At 38.8% G+C, this 16,407-nt stretch overlaps 1 protein-coding gene across 2 annotated transcripts in view; it reads right to left on the reverse strand.

Annotated features, from left to right (window-relative positions):
• The window catches only part of VCAN (versican), a 112,363-nt gene that overhangs the window by 12,430 nt on the left and 83,526 nt on the right, over window positions 1-16,407 (reverse strand). For both annotated transcript variants that reach the window (XM_075138150.1, XM_075138149.1), the window contains exons 9-12: window positions 15,709-15,822; window positions 13,173-13,286; window positions 6,183-6,341; window positions 5,340-5,422 (exon numbers count right to left, since the gene is read on the reverse strand). In XM_075138150.1, the coding sequence (XP_074994251.1) occupies window positions 5,340-5,422; window positions 6,183-6,341; window positions 13,173-13,286; window positions 15,709-15,822 (470 nt within the window). The remainder of the gene's footprint in view (window positions 1-5,339; window positions 5,423-6,182; window positions 6,342-13,172; window positions 13,287-15,708; window positions 15,823-16,407) is intronic.

The following is a 16,407-nucleotide window of genomic DNA, read 5'->3' on the forward strand; positions in this document are numbered from 1 at the left end:
TGTATCTGTCAATGTAATCATACCTGAAATGTCTTGAGCAGAAATTGGCTTGATTTTCAGGAAGCAATGAATAATGAAGCTCTAAAAATGTTGGGGTGCTGTGAGTTCTCTGAAGACACTTTAGTACCTGCTCTCACTACCTTCACCTTTGAGACAAATTATCTGAAGTTAGGGACTAGGCAGATACGCCAAAGTTTGCAGCTTACAAATTCCCTTCCTACTGGTCCATGCGATCTCGATGTTGCTGGTATTCCAAGCCCATGCTTGTGGCAGTGGCCCCTAATCTCCAGCTCTCACTGAACTTGCAGGATCTAGGTTTCCTGAAAGAGCATTCACTTTTTATGTTGTACTCACACAGCTGCAATCAACTCTTTTCCCTTGATACAAAAAGGGAACGGTTGCTGCTGCCAAAGTGTTTTTCATGTGGCCCATCAGCTCCAGAACACGAATCCACTTCTCCCAACCACCGGAAACATTAAAAAATTCTTTCTTTCAAAAACAGAAAAAAGAAAAGAAAAAAAAGAGAGAGAGCAGGAACACACTGTAGATGAGAAAAGATTGCTTCCTGCCATACGGATACAGTACAGCAAATCAGAACAAATTAGATTCATACGGGTGGCCAGCAATGTATTCCACAGTTTAGTATAATTATAGTTTATTTTGTTCTGCATGTTGGACAAGGTAGTCTTAGCTTAGCCAAAGAGCTCCTTTGAAGACGTGCTCTGGCTTTAGCCAAGAAGCTCCTAATTTGTCTTTTAAAGAAACTGCAAAAAAGACAAATATAAGCAAATTGGCCAAGCCAATAAAATCCACTATAATGAAGTATCAGTTACCTGGAAAGTAATCTGTGTGTGGAAAAGTAGAACCTGGACTGACAATTAAACTTTAGGGCATGAGAGGTACGACCCAACTACTTTATTCATGTTATTTTGCATTTTTCAAGCCCAGTCTGTGTTTGGGATGTAGTGGGTACAGCGTGCTGAAAAGGCGTCTTTTACCAGGAGATGGTGAGGTTTTATCTACACAATCCATTGCATAAGATTATGCCATTTTGCCTGAAAGGCAGGAAACTGCTGAGCAGTTTTAAATTAAAAACCACTTTACAGTTAAGAAATAAATCTGCCAAAATCCCCTAAAAGCACACTGATAACTACGCATCAAACACTTCAGTGAGGTAGATCAAAAAGCCTCCGCAAGTTCTCTTTGCAGGAACAGAGCCGACAATACTATGATTTTGGAGTGTGCCCATTTCTTTTTGTTAGGATAATTTTCTTTGTCTTAAAAGTTCTTGTTATGGAAAACAGGTAGACTCAATACAGATATGGACAAATGTCATGTGGACCAAAAATGTTTAAATACTATTCCTTGCTTTCTCACGGAATCTGATTGTACTTGCTTCGTTATTCAAGACACCAACATTTTCCTTGAGGAACTCTGAGAATCAGAGCATGTATTTACAAGATCACTCTTTATTTATTCCAAGACTTGCTTACTGGCATTATTTTTGCAAGTTAAACATTAAATTCCAGTTGATACATGAAAAACATGCAGAGGAATAGAGGGGCTTTTTTGACTGCTGCTGGTTTTGACTAATTGCTAACAGCCAGTATTTTCCATAGGAGTTGAAAAAAGAATGCCAAGACATCAAAAGTGGCTGACTATAGTTAGTCCACTACTAGGCACCTGAATAATTGCCCCTCTTTTCAGTAGGGCTGTGAGCCTGTCAAGGGTACTTTAGGTTCAGTGTCGGTTTCCCAGTAAGAACCTTAATTCTATATGCTCACTTTTTAAAAATCTTAGTCACATTGTCCCACATGCCTTAAAAAACAAACAAACCTCCCATCCCACTGAAGGGGCATGAACTGATCTCATCTGGACACCACACAGAAAACTGAATGACCCTTCTTATTTGATTGGCGAAGCTATCATCCACTGATTCATGAGGTAAGGGAAATTTCTGCAACCTCAGCTGAGAATTTAAGCTTTCTCACATTACTAGGCCAATGACAAAGGTGAGTTTATCAGCCTCATCTTGTCACATGAGTGACAAGAAGTGTGCTCAAAAAAAGCCCCCCCTGTATTTTGGGAGCCAGAGGAAGTGAGAAAGCACAAGACTTGTATGCCAGTACTGCATAAGCCTATGAAGTCCACAAAAAATAGCTAAGGTGGGCATGTGTATTCAATACTGTAGTTAGAAACAATATGCAGTGCACTTGGAAGCACATTTGTTGGTTTTCACTAAGGAACTCGTGTACGTGCTTTGTCCAGCTATCATATTTAATGGCGGCTGGCACTTAACATCAGTTTAAAAAATCTGGAAAAACACAACTTGGCATGAGCTGAAGGACCGATCTCCTTCCATTGAACTGATTGGTTGAAATACCTTTTAGGTGCAAAGAAAAAAATAGGTATTTGATCCCTTTTCCAGAAATTGCTAATAAAATACATGCCAACACCTGGCAAAAGTGTTCCTTTCAACATACTGAATATTTAAGTTGTGGGTTTCCTTATGTCCGTGGAAAATGAGTACCAAAGTAATCCAAACCTTGTTCCATAATCTCCAATGGTAGAGCTTGTGGTTCAACGATTCCCAGTTCTCGGGGGTTTTTTTTGGTTCAGAAAGAAAACTCATGTGAAAGGCAAATCACTAAAATGTATCACGGCTATTTCATCGGGGCAGTACTGGGTCAACTGCAGCACTGGACCAACAATTCCACCCACAACATGTCTTGCTGTTGCTGTTGTTGTTCATTTGCTGTTTCTTTTAAGCCTACCACACATCAGAACTTTTTTTTTTAATCCAAAACCTAATAAAATCATGTAAACATGATTTTCAGATTAAACCAAGCTGTTACTGGCAGAAAATTCAAAAAATTATCAAGATAAAAATGAATGTACATCACTTGTAGATGCACACTCTATCTAAGACCTGGAGTGGGTTTTCTGATAGTATCTCCAAGAAAACTCTTATATCAGGGGAACACTCAGCAGACTTGACAAATTTTCCTCTATGCCAGAAGTGTTGAATAGAATTGCAGATAGATAATATTATCTTTGAGAAAGCATGGAGCTGGGCAACAAAGCTAGAAACAGCTGAATTACAGATGCACCCTAATATGTAAAACACAAGAGGGCTATTTAGATTTTGGCTATATGCAAGAGCTACCTCTAATTTCAGAAACTCAAGTTAGAACCTGAGTGTCGATGTAATAATGCTGATTTTATGATCACAAATTATATTATAGCATTTAATGCTGTCATGAGTGCTGTTCACCTGCAAATACATAAATGATGTAATCTTTTGACTTACACAGTATTCAAATTCATTGGAATTTTAAGACATCATCAGGGAAAAACATTTGATGCATATATTTAATTATGTTATTGTTCCTATTAATTACTAGAGAAGTAATAAATCACTGTAACAAGAGTGGTTAGAAAGTATGAAAAATAAGTTAAAAACTAGGGAAAAGGAGCAAATGAGGAAGCTGCTCAGAACCATGATATCCAGAAACCATATGGAATAAGTTATGAGGGAAAGCTATTGAAGCAATGAACATAAATGATTTCAAGAGACACCTAAATTATTTCCGAAGGAAGAGACAGAGGGAAGCTGTTAAAAAGAAAAGAAAAATAAAGTGGAAAAAAGATCAAACAAAAAATAAATCTGTTGGACAGATGGTCTTATTCTCTTCCTAGAATATCTTCATTTCTTAAAATTGAAAATTAAAGTAAAAATGTAATACCACATTTGCCCAGTAGCCTGAATTTAAAAATAGTCTCTCAGCCCTAATTTTAATTTCCTTGAATTCATCATTCAGTGACATATCAAATTTGTCTTTGGAATATATGAGCAAGTATCTTGTTTTACACTTCCCAGTGTAAGATGGGCTGCCCCTTCAGGCAGTATACTTATGCCCAGATTTATCTCACTAACTTTAGATCCCTTAGTGAAGTGTAGGCTCCTTGACCAACCACTGCAGAGAGCCTGGACCACCCCTAAGCTCCAACCAAACCTAAATCACCCTGAGAGGGTGCCTGTTACTGTCAGTGAGGTGTAAGAAGCCACATCAGGAAACAGAGAATGAACTCATCCAGAATGAGTATAGTTCAAGGCCATGGCCCATCTTGTGCTCCCAAAAATACATGAGGATAGGCAAGAGAAAACAATGAAACAAAGCTCTTCTGCTTACATCCTGCAAGACTTTGTGGCTCCAAGCACAAATGGCTGCACTGGTATCACCACAGATGCATTGAGCAATCAGTCAGGCAACAAAAAGTTTTATCATCTTTTTCTTTCCCCTGTGCTGTCACCTGCCACACATGGTAGTTTCCCCAAGAAATGGCTTATTTACAAGTTATTTTAGAGGACTGTAAACCTCTGGTTATTTATGTAATATGGTAATAAACGACGCCTGCTTTGCCCCAGGTGTCTTTCTACATAAGTTGTAGCCACATGGTATGGAACAATGATCGTTACATGCATGTGTGAGCATGTGCATATGTGTGTCCAGATGCTTTCTTCTTTAAGAAGAATTCACAACTGCAAAGGAAAATAATAAGCATAACCAGTTTGGGGGTTTTTATGTAATGTTCTTCAGTGGGTGTTAAACAGCAATAAATCACCTGTCCCTTCTACGAAAGAGACTGTTTTGAATTGGAAAGAGCTCAATCATTTCCTGTATCCATCAGTTCTTTGATTTAGGTTAGTTAAAGGTGGGTAGAGAGTGTTCTCCCTCTCCTTCTGCTGATTTTCTTTCTTGTTTTAAGGCAATAAGAGGTATCAACAGCATCTTAAAATTTTATGGACAGATTATTGGTTACAGGCCTCCTGAACCACCTACGGATGGCTGCTTCTCCATCCCAACTGTAGAGCTGCCATACAGACTAGAACAATCTCCAACACTACTTGAGAGGCTCCTTTGTGCACTCTCACAGACCCAGCAAACGCAAGAGCTAGAATGCCATATCCTCATCCGAAAAATGCATTCTGCTCCATACACAGAAGGGAGAGGAGAATTGCCACATCCTTGTATAAGACCAGAAGAGCACAAACCAGCTCCAGCAGAGACTCTTAAATTACAGTCTCAGACTTTTTGAGTTTTTCTGTTTGGAAGCTTTGAGAGCTCCCACATATACAATAATAAGAACTAAGAATAAGATTTTAGAACTATACCACAAAACAGTAGTTATTCCAAAACAAGAGTTTGCTGGTTGTTTGCTTGGGTGCATATTTAGTGACTGCATTTTTTCATGCAGCTTCCCTCATTGCTGGTGGGAATTTGATAAGCCACCACAAAAAGAAATGAATGAGTGATTTCATTTCAAAGGCATCCTACCAGCGGGCTACCATCAGTCCAGCGGAAATCACGCTCAAACATCTTGTCATTGAGGCCAATCCACTGGTAGTCATGCCCAATACCTAAGGAACAAGAAGGATATTTTTATTAACCTTCCCATAAATGGAAGAGATTTCACCAAAGAAAATAAAAAGAATTTGCACAGAATGAATCAGACATCCTGTTGTTAAGATTCCTCTACTTATTATACAAAAACCTATTTACAGGCTGTTTTTCAGCTTTTCAATTTTAATTTGGGATGTCTATAAAAATGCAGATTCTCATCTAACCGTTTTAAACAATCCTGTCTCTTCCCTCCTGATGGCATCTCCCAAAGAAAACAGATTAGTTTCCTACCTGAGCACTTATGAGGGGGAGAAAAAAAAAGCAAAACAGATTAAAATAATAAAAGCACGTATTTTAATCAACATTTTTCAAGTTTTGATTAGGCTGTGACCAGTGTTGTCTAGATTGTGCAACACAACATACAGGAACAATTTCTTTATACCTACCTAACACAATATATGGTGGCATGGTCATTGATGTCTGGTGCACCAAAAATCTAAAGCCTCCAGAAAAAGATGTTTCATCAATTTCCAATGCCAAAACAATAGTTCCTGTTCTCTTCCTCAAAACCCAAGTATTTTCTACGTAACGAAAAATAACTTAATAGTGGTAGGGAACTTGCATTGACTGCAAAAGTAAACATGAAGAACACGAAGTGTGCCTTTTAAACATCCTAAAAGTATATTTTAAGATGGAGATGTAAAAGCTGAGTGATCAGGAGGATATTTCACTAGCTCTGAAGCCCCAGTGCCAGCTCTTGTTCCTAAAGATACATACGGTTCACGAAGATCTGCTCCTCATGAGACAAGATGCTTGTCAAGTGTGCTCCCTGTAGACGGCATTCCCTTTCAGCCGTGTCCCATGTACGCCGATGGGCAAAGTATTTGTAGCACTGTCCTTGGAACTTGTGCCAGCCATAATCACAGGTCTCCGTGTCTGTGACAAACAAATAAATCACATCTCTGTCAATGGATGTGACACACAGGCATGTTTCATGCAGACGGATGGATTTTCTGCAGGGCAAATGTTCAGGAAGATACCCACACGTTAAGCAGTACAAATGTAAACAACCAACACTCATCCTTGAGACCTCATTACATTTTCAGGTAGTTCTGTTTATCCAGTTTCAAGCTGCAAGAATATTATTTACATAAGGAATATAAATGCAACTGGCAACTTTGTGAGCTTCCACTAATCGAATTGTGCTGTATCTGGACAATCTCAGGAGGACACCTTCAGTCCATAACTCTGGATGAATGAAATGCCTGGATGTTGGACTGCAGTTAGTCTACATTTCATCTGAGTTTTCTGAGTCTGTATATGGGGATGGGAATTTTTACTTGCAAATAGTTCTTTGAATGACTGTATTGAATTACCTTGGTTTGGAAGAAACTGATAACTGAAAATAATATGAAGGAAAGTGCTTGTGATTGTTCAGTCCACAGATGCAAAGATGCAGTATTATCTTTCTGAACTTACCCCTCTAAACCCTCCTCCAAAACCCATCTTCTTGACAAAATCTAACTTAATAAATTTTAGGCATCAGTTTCTAAGGAAGGCTGTAAAGCTGAAATACAAAGTAATGAAATGCACATTGTCTGTGCTTGTATGAGGGATGGTACTGATAAGAATGCATAATAGACAGAAGTTCACATCAGCCAGTATATCCTTTCATCTAAAGAGAAATAAACACGAGCCCTGGAACAGTAACAATCCATGGATTTGATGTTAATTATTTTGTCAAGGTTAGGCAGCTGTAAACAGAATAGATGGCAAGAAACAACAAAATTCCGGTTCCAAGTTTGCTTCTGCACCAACACTGCAGGAATGAATCACAGACAAAAATCAGTATTAATAAGATGGGCATAACAAATATGATGCCTGAATGTGTCTTGAGCTGTGCTTGATGATGAGAAGAACTTGCCACTGAGAAGAGAGAGTTTTAGGGAGGAATGGGAGAAACAATAGGACTGTTTTGAGTTATGGCAGATGAAATGGCACCATAAAGGACACCTCAGTCCAAGATTACAGCTTGTTGCGACTACAGCCGGTTCCAACTATCTAAGTACATGATGGCTCACCCTGAAGGTCCTCAGTTGCAGGAAGCTGAAGAACAGAAACACAAAGCTTGGCCTTCCCCACCCCACCCACCAAACAGGAATTTGCCACTTCCCACCAAGTTCTGTCAATCCCCAAACAAAACTGGGCCTGAAAGCAACTGTCTGGCCTTTCCAGAGGTATAGATATATTCTAGGTATGAAATTGGATTTCTTATTTCAATAAGTCAATATAGTCAATAACATGCTCTGATCAAAGGGGCTTTTTTTGCATTAGTACAGAAAAAAGTCAAATATTACAAAATATGCCAACGACATATGACTGCAAATTCTTTAACCATGATATTTCTTAGGTTTAAGCAGCTGCCACCTGAAAGACAATTGTGGAATAATTTTTTCACAACACAAGTCTGGTTCTTAACTCATAGCAGGAAGAGGCCATTCACATCCTGAAGCACCAAAGTGTCTATTTTTTTAAAAGTTTTTAAATCTCCCCAGATAAAAACCAGACTTTACATGTACAGAAATGGATTCAAAAGTGCAAACATATCACTTCAGAGGCTTACCAGAATTTCTCTGACAATTCCTGGCAACACTAATAGCACAGCAGTCTTTGTCTTAGGAGTCTGGTATCAAAATCGTTTTCTAAAAGTCATCAGTACAGACATAAATGTACCAAATACAAAGGCATAATAGAGCTTATACTGATTATCTCTCTTTTATTTTCAACAAGTTAAGCTGTAGAAAACTGCTTGTGCTTTGAGTAATCCCAGCTATGAAAAAGGAATGTAATCTATACTACCAGCTTGTTAGTTTTTTATCTTTTCCCTCTTTGTATTCTCTATGAGGTGCAGGCTGCAGATACAGCTTTAATCTCTGGCATCTAGGCCATTTTAAAGTTTAGTCTGCCTTTGGCTTTCTAGAACATTTGTTTAACCACACCGTGCTGACTAACAGTGCTATGTCCTTTGTGAAGGCACTTAAGATTTTATTATTCATCTTGTTCAGGGACTCCCTTGTCCCACAGGAAAGAAGTCAGATAATAACAAGCAGCATTGCATGCTGAGAAAATCGTGGCCAGAGAGCATTTCCAGGCTATTCTAATCAAGCCTTCCTGGCTTCTGCTAGGGAAGAAGTGCACAGTTCGAGAGATCAGCTGAAAGGCACATGGGGGAGACAAAGAGGCTTGAAAACACAAAACCTAAAAGACTGGGTTCAAAGAATGAGATATAATGGCCTGAGCATGAAGCATAAGTAACAAAATTTCTCTTCTTAAGATAGAGGATGCCAAACGGTGGCATAGGTACTCTTAGTTGAAATGCATGCACTGCAGTCCCTCCTGTCCAAAATGGCATGTTGTTTTCTAGAAGGGAAAAGTTGAATAACTTCTTCTGCACCTGTTTGTAGCCCGAATCTATGAAGACAGAAAAAAACAGAGCTGATGGCTATAAAACACATAGGATTTTTAGAAGGGGAAGAGAAGATTTTCTTTTTTTCTTTTTGAGAAGAGAGGTTGATGAGAAGAGGGAAAAAGGAATGGGGAAAGGGAGAGTCAGGAGGCTAGGGGATGAAAAATGCAAACCAAGCAAGTAAAAATGTGGGGACTGTTTCATCTCTGTAGTGCTTTGTCCTGAGTGTGTGTATCTTACTACATTAACAAAGCTGAAAGGGTGACACAAAGGTAAGGGCTCCATATGGGTATAAGTTTTTAATGCCTTTATTGAACCAATAAAGTCTAATTGCAGGCGGCTGTAAATTTTCTGACCTGATTGCTTGTGAGCAGAGTAGGTGCTAGCACTTACTGAATACAATACTCCATGTTCATTGTATACTTATCCAGGCAGGTAGTCACAGCTTTCCGTAACTTATTCCAGAACGTGATGGAAAGACTGAAACGCTGCTTGCCGTATTTATGGTGTTTTAAAAGTTGTCTGACTAGTATTAAGATTTATGACAATTTACTGGCTTTTTCAGTGATGTGTGCAAGGAGTTACTTACACAGCTTCTGTTCTCTGTAACTGCAATTGTATATGTACAACAACATCTCTAAACACTGCATTAAAAAAAAAAGTTCTCTCTAGGTTTAATACATAGATAGGTACCACTTTTTCAACAGCTGCAATAAGCTGCTGACAATAGTTCCCTTGTCTTTAAAGAATTCCATAAGAGGCTTAAAGAAAATGAAGACTGAAACACAGGTACTAGAACATAATGAGAGTCTTACTCAGCTGTGAATTTTATCTGTGACTGTCTGCCTTCAGCTAATGAACAAATGCCTGAGGCCCATTAGCCCACACATCTTGAGGAGAAACCATGTCTCTGGTAAATATTCAGAATAATCCCTTCTCAGCTAAAAGACATCAGTTAAAGACCATCTGTTTTCAGAAAGTATCTTTGCACTGAGCCCTTCTCAAATACTTCCATCCCAAGCTACCAAGCCCTGGGAACAAAGTGAATCAAATGAGACCAGAGTAATCACAGATATTTGAACAATGAACTTGGGTAATAAAAAAACATTGTTCCTCATATGATGATTAAAAAAACCAGTTGTTTTGTTTTCAGAACCTGGAAGAGAACAGCTGGTTGTATTATCCCAAGGAGGCATGTCCCGTAACAAACACATGTGTGCCATTTTGGCACACAGGTCCACGCATGCAGCTGCATTTGGTAAACAGGCTAACTAGGTGCGCCTGCAGAGATCTGCAGCGGAGAAAGCCAAACCTTAAGTTTAAGATACAAACACCATTCCTTGAAAGCAGGTAGGCACCAGTTAGAATAGCAAAAGGAGAAAAAGAAAAGGAAACTCTAGCCAGCCAAGGAAGGAAGAGGAAAATCTAAACAGGTGCTCAGCCAGTTCTCATAAAGAACACGTATTCTTGAAATTGAGGTTCAAATTGCAAGTGTCTATCATTTTGTTGTTTCCCATGTAACTATTCATGAAGTAAGGTATTCCTCACCACAAATACAGATGGCCAGATAATGCAACAGCCGCAGACTTTCATACATGTCACTGGTCCCTGGGGACTATTCTCTACAGTTGGTTCCACCAGCCCGGTGTGAGACAGGGTATCAAACAAGCCTCCTCTCCTCTGTCCCCAAACATGGAGCTTGCAAAGCAATGCTTCAGGCAGCAAAATTGGGAGGATCTGAGCTCTGGGCTCATTTATATGGACAATGAGAGCTCTCAAAGGGCTTTTCACAGAGGGGTGTCAATGGAAAGACTGATGGCTCCCCTAGGATAAGACTCGCATCAAGATCTACCGTAGCCTGCAGCCACCCTTTGAAGAAGTGTTTTTGGGATATTTTTGCATTTTAAGAAGTGATGTTCAAATGTCACCAAGTGGCATGCAGAATATGCATCTGTACTTTGAAAAGATACACGTGGTGGGCAAAAGAGGGTATTATCTAACAGAGATACTCCACTCATTTTTAATCTAGTCTGAACTAGAATCTATGCTGGCTTACTGAGCTACCAATCTAGTTTAAAAAAGAAACACCCTCAGCAGCTCTATTTCTAACGTCAGACAACTTTAGCTCTCTTCAGGAAGAAGTTCCTGGGCTCAGATTGTCTGCTGAACTGTTTCCACCTGGCAAGAAAAACGGCTGTCAGGGAGCCAATTACAGCTCACTGAGTCTCAGGATTGATTTCCCTCACCCTAGGTTAGATCACCCTGAAGGCTCCTCTAACTTCTACCACCTGCCGGAGCTCCCTGATGTGCAGATGCGCTGTCCTCTGGTCACATCCCCTCCTAACGCTGACACAGGCGTAATACATCAGCCGAAGATCCCTTAGTCTAGAAAAGTCTCACGGGGGCATTTGGGTGAAATTCTGAGCTCTACGTTGTGGGAGCAGGACGCAGTGGAGTTGTCTCCTACTTTGAGCTTCATTTCCAGCGGCAATGCACACTTGCTGCTTGCATTCCCTTCCATGGCATTTTGAATACTCAGCACCATGCCTAAGAAAGTCCTTCAGCCTGACTTTTTTTCAAAGCTTTCTAAAATGAATAGTATATATTGGAGAAAAAAAAAAGAGTAATGAAATATAATCTCAGTGTGTTCAACTCCACCTTTCCTGTGGCACCGAGGTACGCATTCTGTCGTTCTGGCTGGTCTTTAAATCTAGTGAGGTCAGGACTGGTGCCTTGAAATAAAGCCTGCTTGCCAGACAACCGTGTCTGAATCGCCAACACAGTTTTATTTTGTCTGGTGGAGTGGAAATTTGGCACTAAATGCTTTTCCCAAGTCCCAAACCACTGCAGGACTTTAAGTGGAGGAAATTTAAATTCCAAAGCTGAGTGAGTAGAGCTCTGGTTCTGATTGACAAACTAGGAAATGTTCCCATTAACCACCTAAAATGCACTCTCAGGTTGGTCATAAAAAGCAGCTTAAAGCTGCCACGGTACTCAGAGCCACTCGCTACTATGGATCTGCTGGAATGAAGGGGAGGAGGAAGGGAGGGAGAACATTTATTTCTTTTGTTGTGAAAACACTGTCAACTTATAATTTTGGAGAACAGATTCAGAAAGTCCTTTCAAATTACAAGGTTAGCCAGACTACTGAAAAATTTAAACAGTGAAAAGTGCTGGAGCTGGTCAGCTTTGAGAGTTTTCAGCTCTAACAAAAAAATCTCTATAGGTTGAGTGGGAAGAGTTTGCAAACTGCCTCTCACTGAAGATGAGAAAATACATAATATTAATTAAACAAATTCAAAGGTCCAGTTCATTCACCTGTGACTAAAACCATTCAGCTGAAGAAAAGAAGCATTTTCATAAGCTTTAGAAAGTACACATTAAAACACCATTTCTTTTTCCCATATAAATGCCTTCATTAATTTTACTGACAAAGATTTTGCTACCCTATTCTTCCTTCTACATGTACATATTGAGTAAGCATCTTGCACTGTAAATATTTCTTGTAAATACAGTGGGATTTCTTGCAGGCAATGTTCTAACAATTACAGTGTCTTGGATGTTTAATCTGATTCAGCTGTCCACTTTAGAAGCCTTTTACAAGTTCCTTGTCATTGCGATCCTGCACCTACTTTTCCTAAAATAATGACAGAACAAATCAATTTGAAAATTCTGGGACGAAGTTGTCAAGGCTATGGTCCCCAGTGGGTGGATATATCATCTGGCATATTGAGTAGACTATTCCTATTTTCCGGTGATCCTTGTAGGAAGTGATGGATTCTGATATGTCTTTCACACTGTATATATTTTTTTAAGACAGAAGCTTGGTCAAAGAGCAACTCTGCTCCCACTCATTATCCCATAAGCATCACTACAGTAATGAGTTATGTGTCTTCCCAGTAGTTTGCAAGCCAATATGAGCAGGCTGTGCTTGCCTTGGAGCCACCTGAAAACTGTATGGCTGTTGTTATTTTGACACGGAAACTGCCCAATATATCAGTTTCTATTCGATACAGCAGTAATGTGACTTCCAGTCAGGCTAGCATGTGGATAGAGTTTGCTCTCATCCACCTGCAAAAGATGGTGCAGATGTAACCTAAAACAAAAAGTCCTGAGCCACAAATCATTGGAGTCTAACATAGTCAAAAGTTATAATCTCTCCTCATCACTGATGACTTCCCACAGATTTTGACAGTTTCTTCCATATTCTCGTTTTTAGGAGGCTTTGCTAGTTACTCCAGAAGGGTGTTGAAATGGAAACAGATGACCTCAATCACCATAGATTAAAGAATACACCTTACCTTGTTCACAGAGAGCACCTATATAGCTTGGCAGACACAAGCAAGTAAAGGTATTGAGGCCATCTATACACGTGGCTCCATTCCGGCACGGGTTAGACTGGCATTCATCGATATCTACAACATAAAGATAGAAGTGTTTTTATACTCCACCCACCTCCTAGAAGGGAAATGTTCTTCAGCCTTAGTCATACTTATTACTAGGACCAGTTCAATCCAGAAGAATGAAGTATTGGAACAGATCCAAGTGACCAGTTTATTTGCATGATAACTGATTTCACTATGCACAACCTTCTTTTCTCTTCATCCACAAGCCAAGAAGCAGTTTCCTAAAGAAAATGTGACATTACTGAACCACAATTTGATATCCTGCCCTCTGACTCCTAAGTTAATTTCTAAAATCTAGACCTTCAATTCCTAATTGTGTAGCTGAGAAAGAAGTGATACTGTGCAGTGTGTAGCATTTTCCCATACTGGTGGAAAATTTGACTTGAGTGTGTGACCATGGCACAAAAAATTCTCATCAAGTACTGGAGACCTCAAATATCTTCATGAACCTCAAATATTGGAAATCTTATCATATACCATCAAATAGACTGCTAATTTCAGTCTGCAAAACAGCATACCCTGACATCTTATTGGTTTGCATTTCTCATTTCTTCCTTGTCAAATCTTATCAAGATAAGGACAAAGCACCATAAAGACAATCTTCCTAAATGACCAGTCCGATAGTAACATTCATAGTCATGCACAGGTTTACTGCTGAGCCTATGGCTCTAGAGTAAAGAAACAATATTTCTCTCCCCGACTTGTCTCCCCTGACTTGGCTGCTAAAATACCTTGTCTTCACCTTTAAAATTGGAGCACTAGTTCATTTAATATAATTACTTTGTGCATGTATTTGCACAGGTTATAAGCTAGTATGTCTCTTTAGAAAGATCATACGGTGTTTTCAATGAGTGCTGTCCCTCTGAAACAATCACAGCTTAAACTTCAACGCAGAGTTTGCAAATATCTTAGTCTAAAGTGAACTGCTGGTAGTGACTGACTATTAAAATATAAGACATAAGTTAAACATATCTACAAACCAACAAACAGTTGTGCAATCCTAGGAATAACTGCTGCATCATGTGAAAAGCTTTTTTTTTAATATTTTTATTTAAAAAAACTACTTCCGTTCAAATCTTATGCTAGGTCTTAGTTGTTCCAGTCATTTGGAAAGCTCTCAAGTCAACGTTTTATGCCTTATATACAGAATATCCCTGAATCTCAAATCAATGTTTTATGCCTTAAATCCAGAACGTCCCTGAACCCTGGGCTTAAAATGATGAGGTTTACTTTCCTAAGCACTAGAGAACATATTTCTCTATGGCAACTGGCCATGGAGCGTCCCACTCCAATTCGTTAATAAGCCACTAAGAGTTCTAGGGGACGAGAATTGGCCAGATTATTCTTTTATAATCTGAAAAAAAAAGAGAAAATTATTACCTCTGACCTCTGGTTTGCAACCAGGGGATGCCATATTCCTTGACAAAGAAGAAGGTTTAAGATGCAACATCTAAAACTTGATATCTATCAGCAACAACGCACTAGGGAACTAGCAAACTCATCAACATGAGCTGGGAAAGCAGAGAAAAATACTGGCTAATTATTTTTTTAATCACATACTGTCTTGCAGAACACAAATAAAAGCATAGTAATGCTGACAATTACACTGCACTGATATCAACCTTTGGGTGGGGTTGGGCTTTTTTCTCCCAAGCTATTTATGATGAGTTGAACTCATTTTAGCAACATTGCATGAGGTTTTTTCTTTCAAATTTGGCAGGCAACTGTGTAACAGGCAAATCCATGGTATTTATCAGGGAATAAAACTTACAACTTTTCAAAAGCTTAAACCAGCTCTACACTAAACAGCCAAACTACCACTTTTATCATACTTTGGCTTGCTGGTTGGAAGGAAAAGCTGGTTATTCTGAAGTGGGCTGTTGAGTCTTTTGAAACTGACAGTCATAGCAGGTAAACACAGATGTCACAGGCAGCTTGAAGAGGTCCTCAGCTAGAAGAGTTACCAAAATACTAATTTATACCAAAGATGTATATGATTATGATCATATTTACAATTTCCTTGAAATAACATCAAGCTGGCATTCAATACTCAGCTTCCCAGTCACATTTGGCATTAGTTTATTTTACTACCCTTTCAAATAATTACACAAAGCTCTTAAGAACTATCCCAAATATTAATGTTTTTTTGGTTTTACTTGATGTATTTATGGATTTAATGTTATGAATTCTAGGTCACGTAGTTCATTTACAATTCTCTTACCTTTGTGTGCGTACACATCTGTGCACTAAGGGGAGAGAGAAAAGGGGTAAGTGGACCTCTTTTGTTTTATTATCTTCTTAAGTAAGGCCTCACTGTAGAATTTTTCAAATGTCTATGTATTCTTCAACTTCAAAACACACCACTTCTGCAGATGTCATGTATGAAAACTTTATACTCGACTTAATCAGTATCTAGATGGCATCAGCTTACCTAATTCACACTGCTCGCCGTTGAAACCTGGTAAACATGTACAGATGTAAAATGAACCACGTGGATAGCAGGTACCACCATTAAGGCAGGGATTGCTTTTGCATGGATCTTGGCCTGTTAAACAAGTAGGAAAAGAAAATTGACTGTAGTTTCAAGGAACTGGTGTCTTTCTGATTTTTTTAGAAGAAAAATATCTTTTTTTATTTCTGCATTGATGTTGCAGGTTTTACTGTAGTTACGGAAACTCTATTAACATAATAGGCTACTGAGAATAAGATAGTTTTGTAAAATAGTAAAGCTTATTTTCAGGCATCATTATTTTCAACTTTAACAACAACTTGGCATTTACTATGAACCAGTATAAATAATTTTCAGAATTACATTTTTTCGTAGCAATTTGTACTATATTTGGCAGTCATGATATTCTATTGAGGATTTAGTTTGCATGACATGACAATTAATTGTAGCTGAAAACAGTTAAGCATATGCAAAATGAATGGAAAATGCTTTTTTTTTTTGAACAGGGTTAGTTTATGTAGAATGATTGGGTACACAGAACATACTGGCTGGCTGCTGTTGTTTTACTGTGTTATATTTAATCAATAAATGCCCACAAAGTCTTATTTCTTTGAAAGGATATTCTCACACATGCATATTTCCCACCTGTCTGTCTTAAAAACACATTTCAAGAATAGAAAT

The sequence above is a fragment of the Calonectris borealis genome, chromosome Z (assembly GCF_964195595.1).
Source record: "Calonectris borealis chromosome Z, bCalBor7.hap1.2, whole genome shotgun sequence".
NCBI lineage: Eukaryota > Metazoa > Chordata > Aves > Procellariiformes > Procellariidae > Calonectris > Calonectris borealis.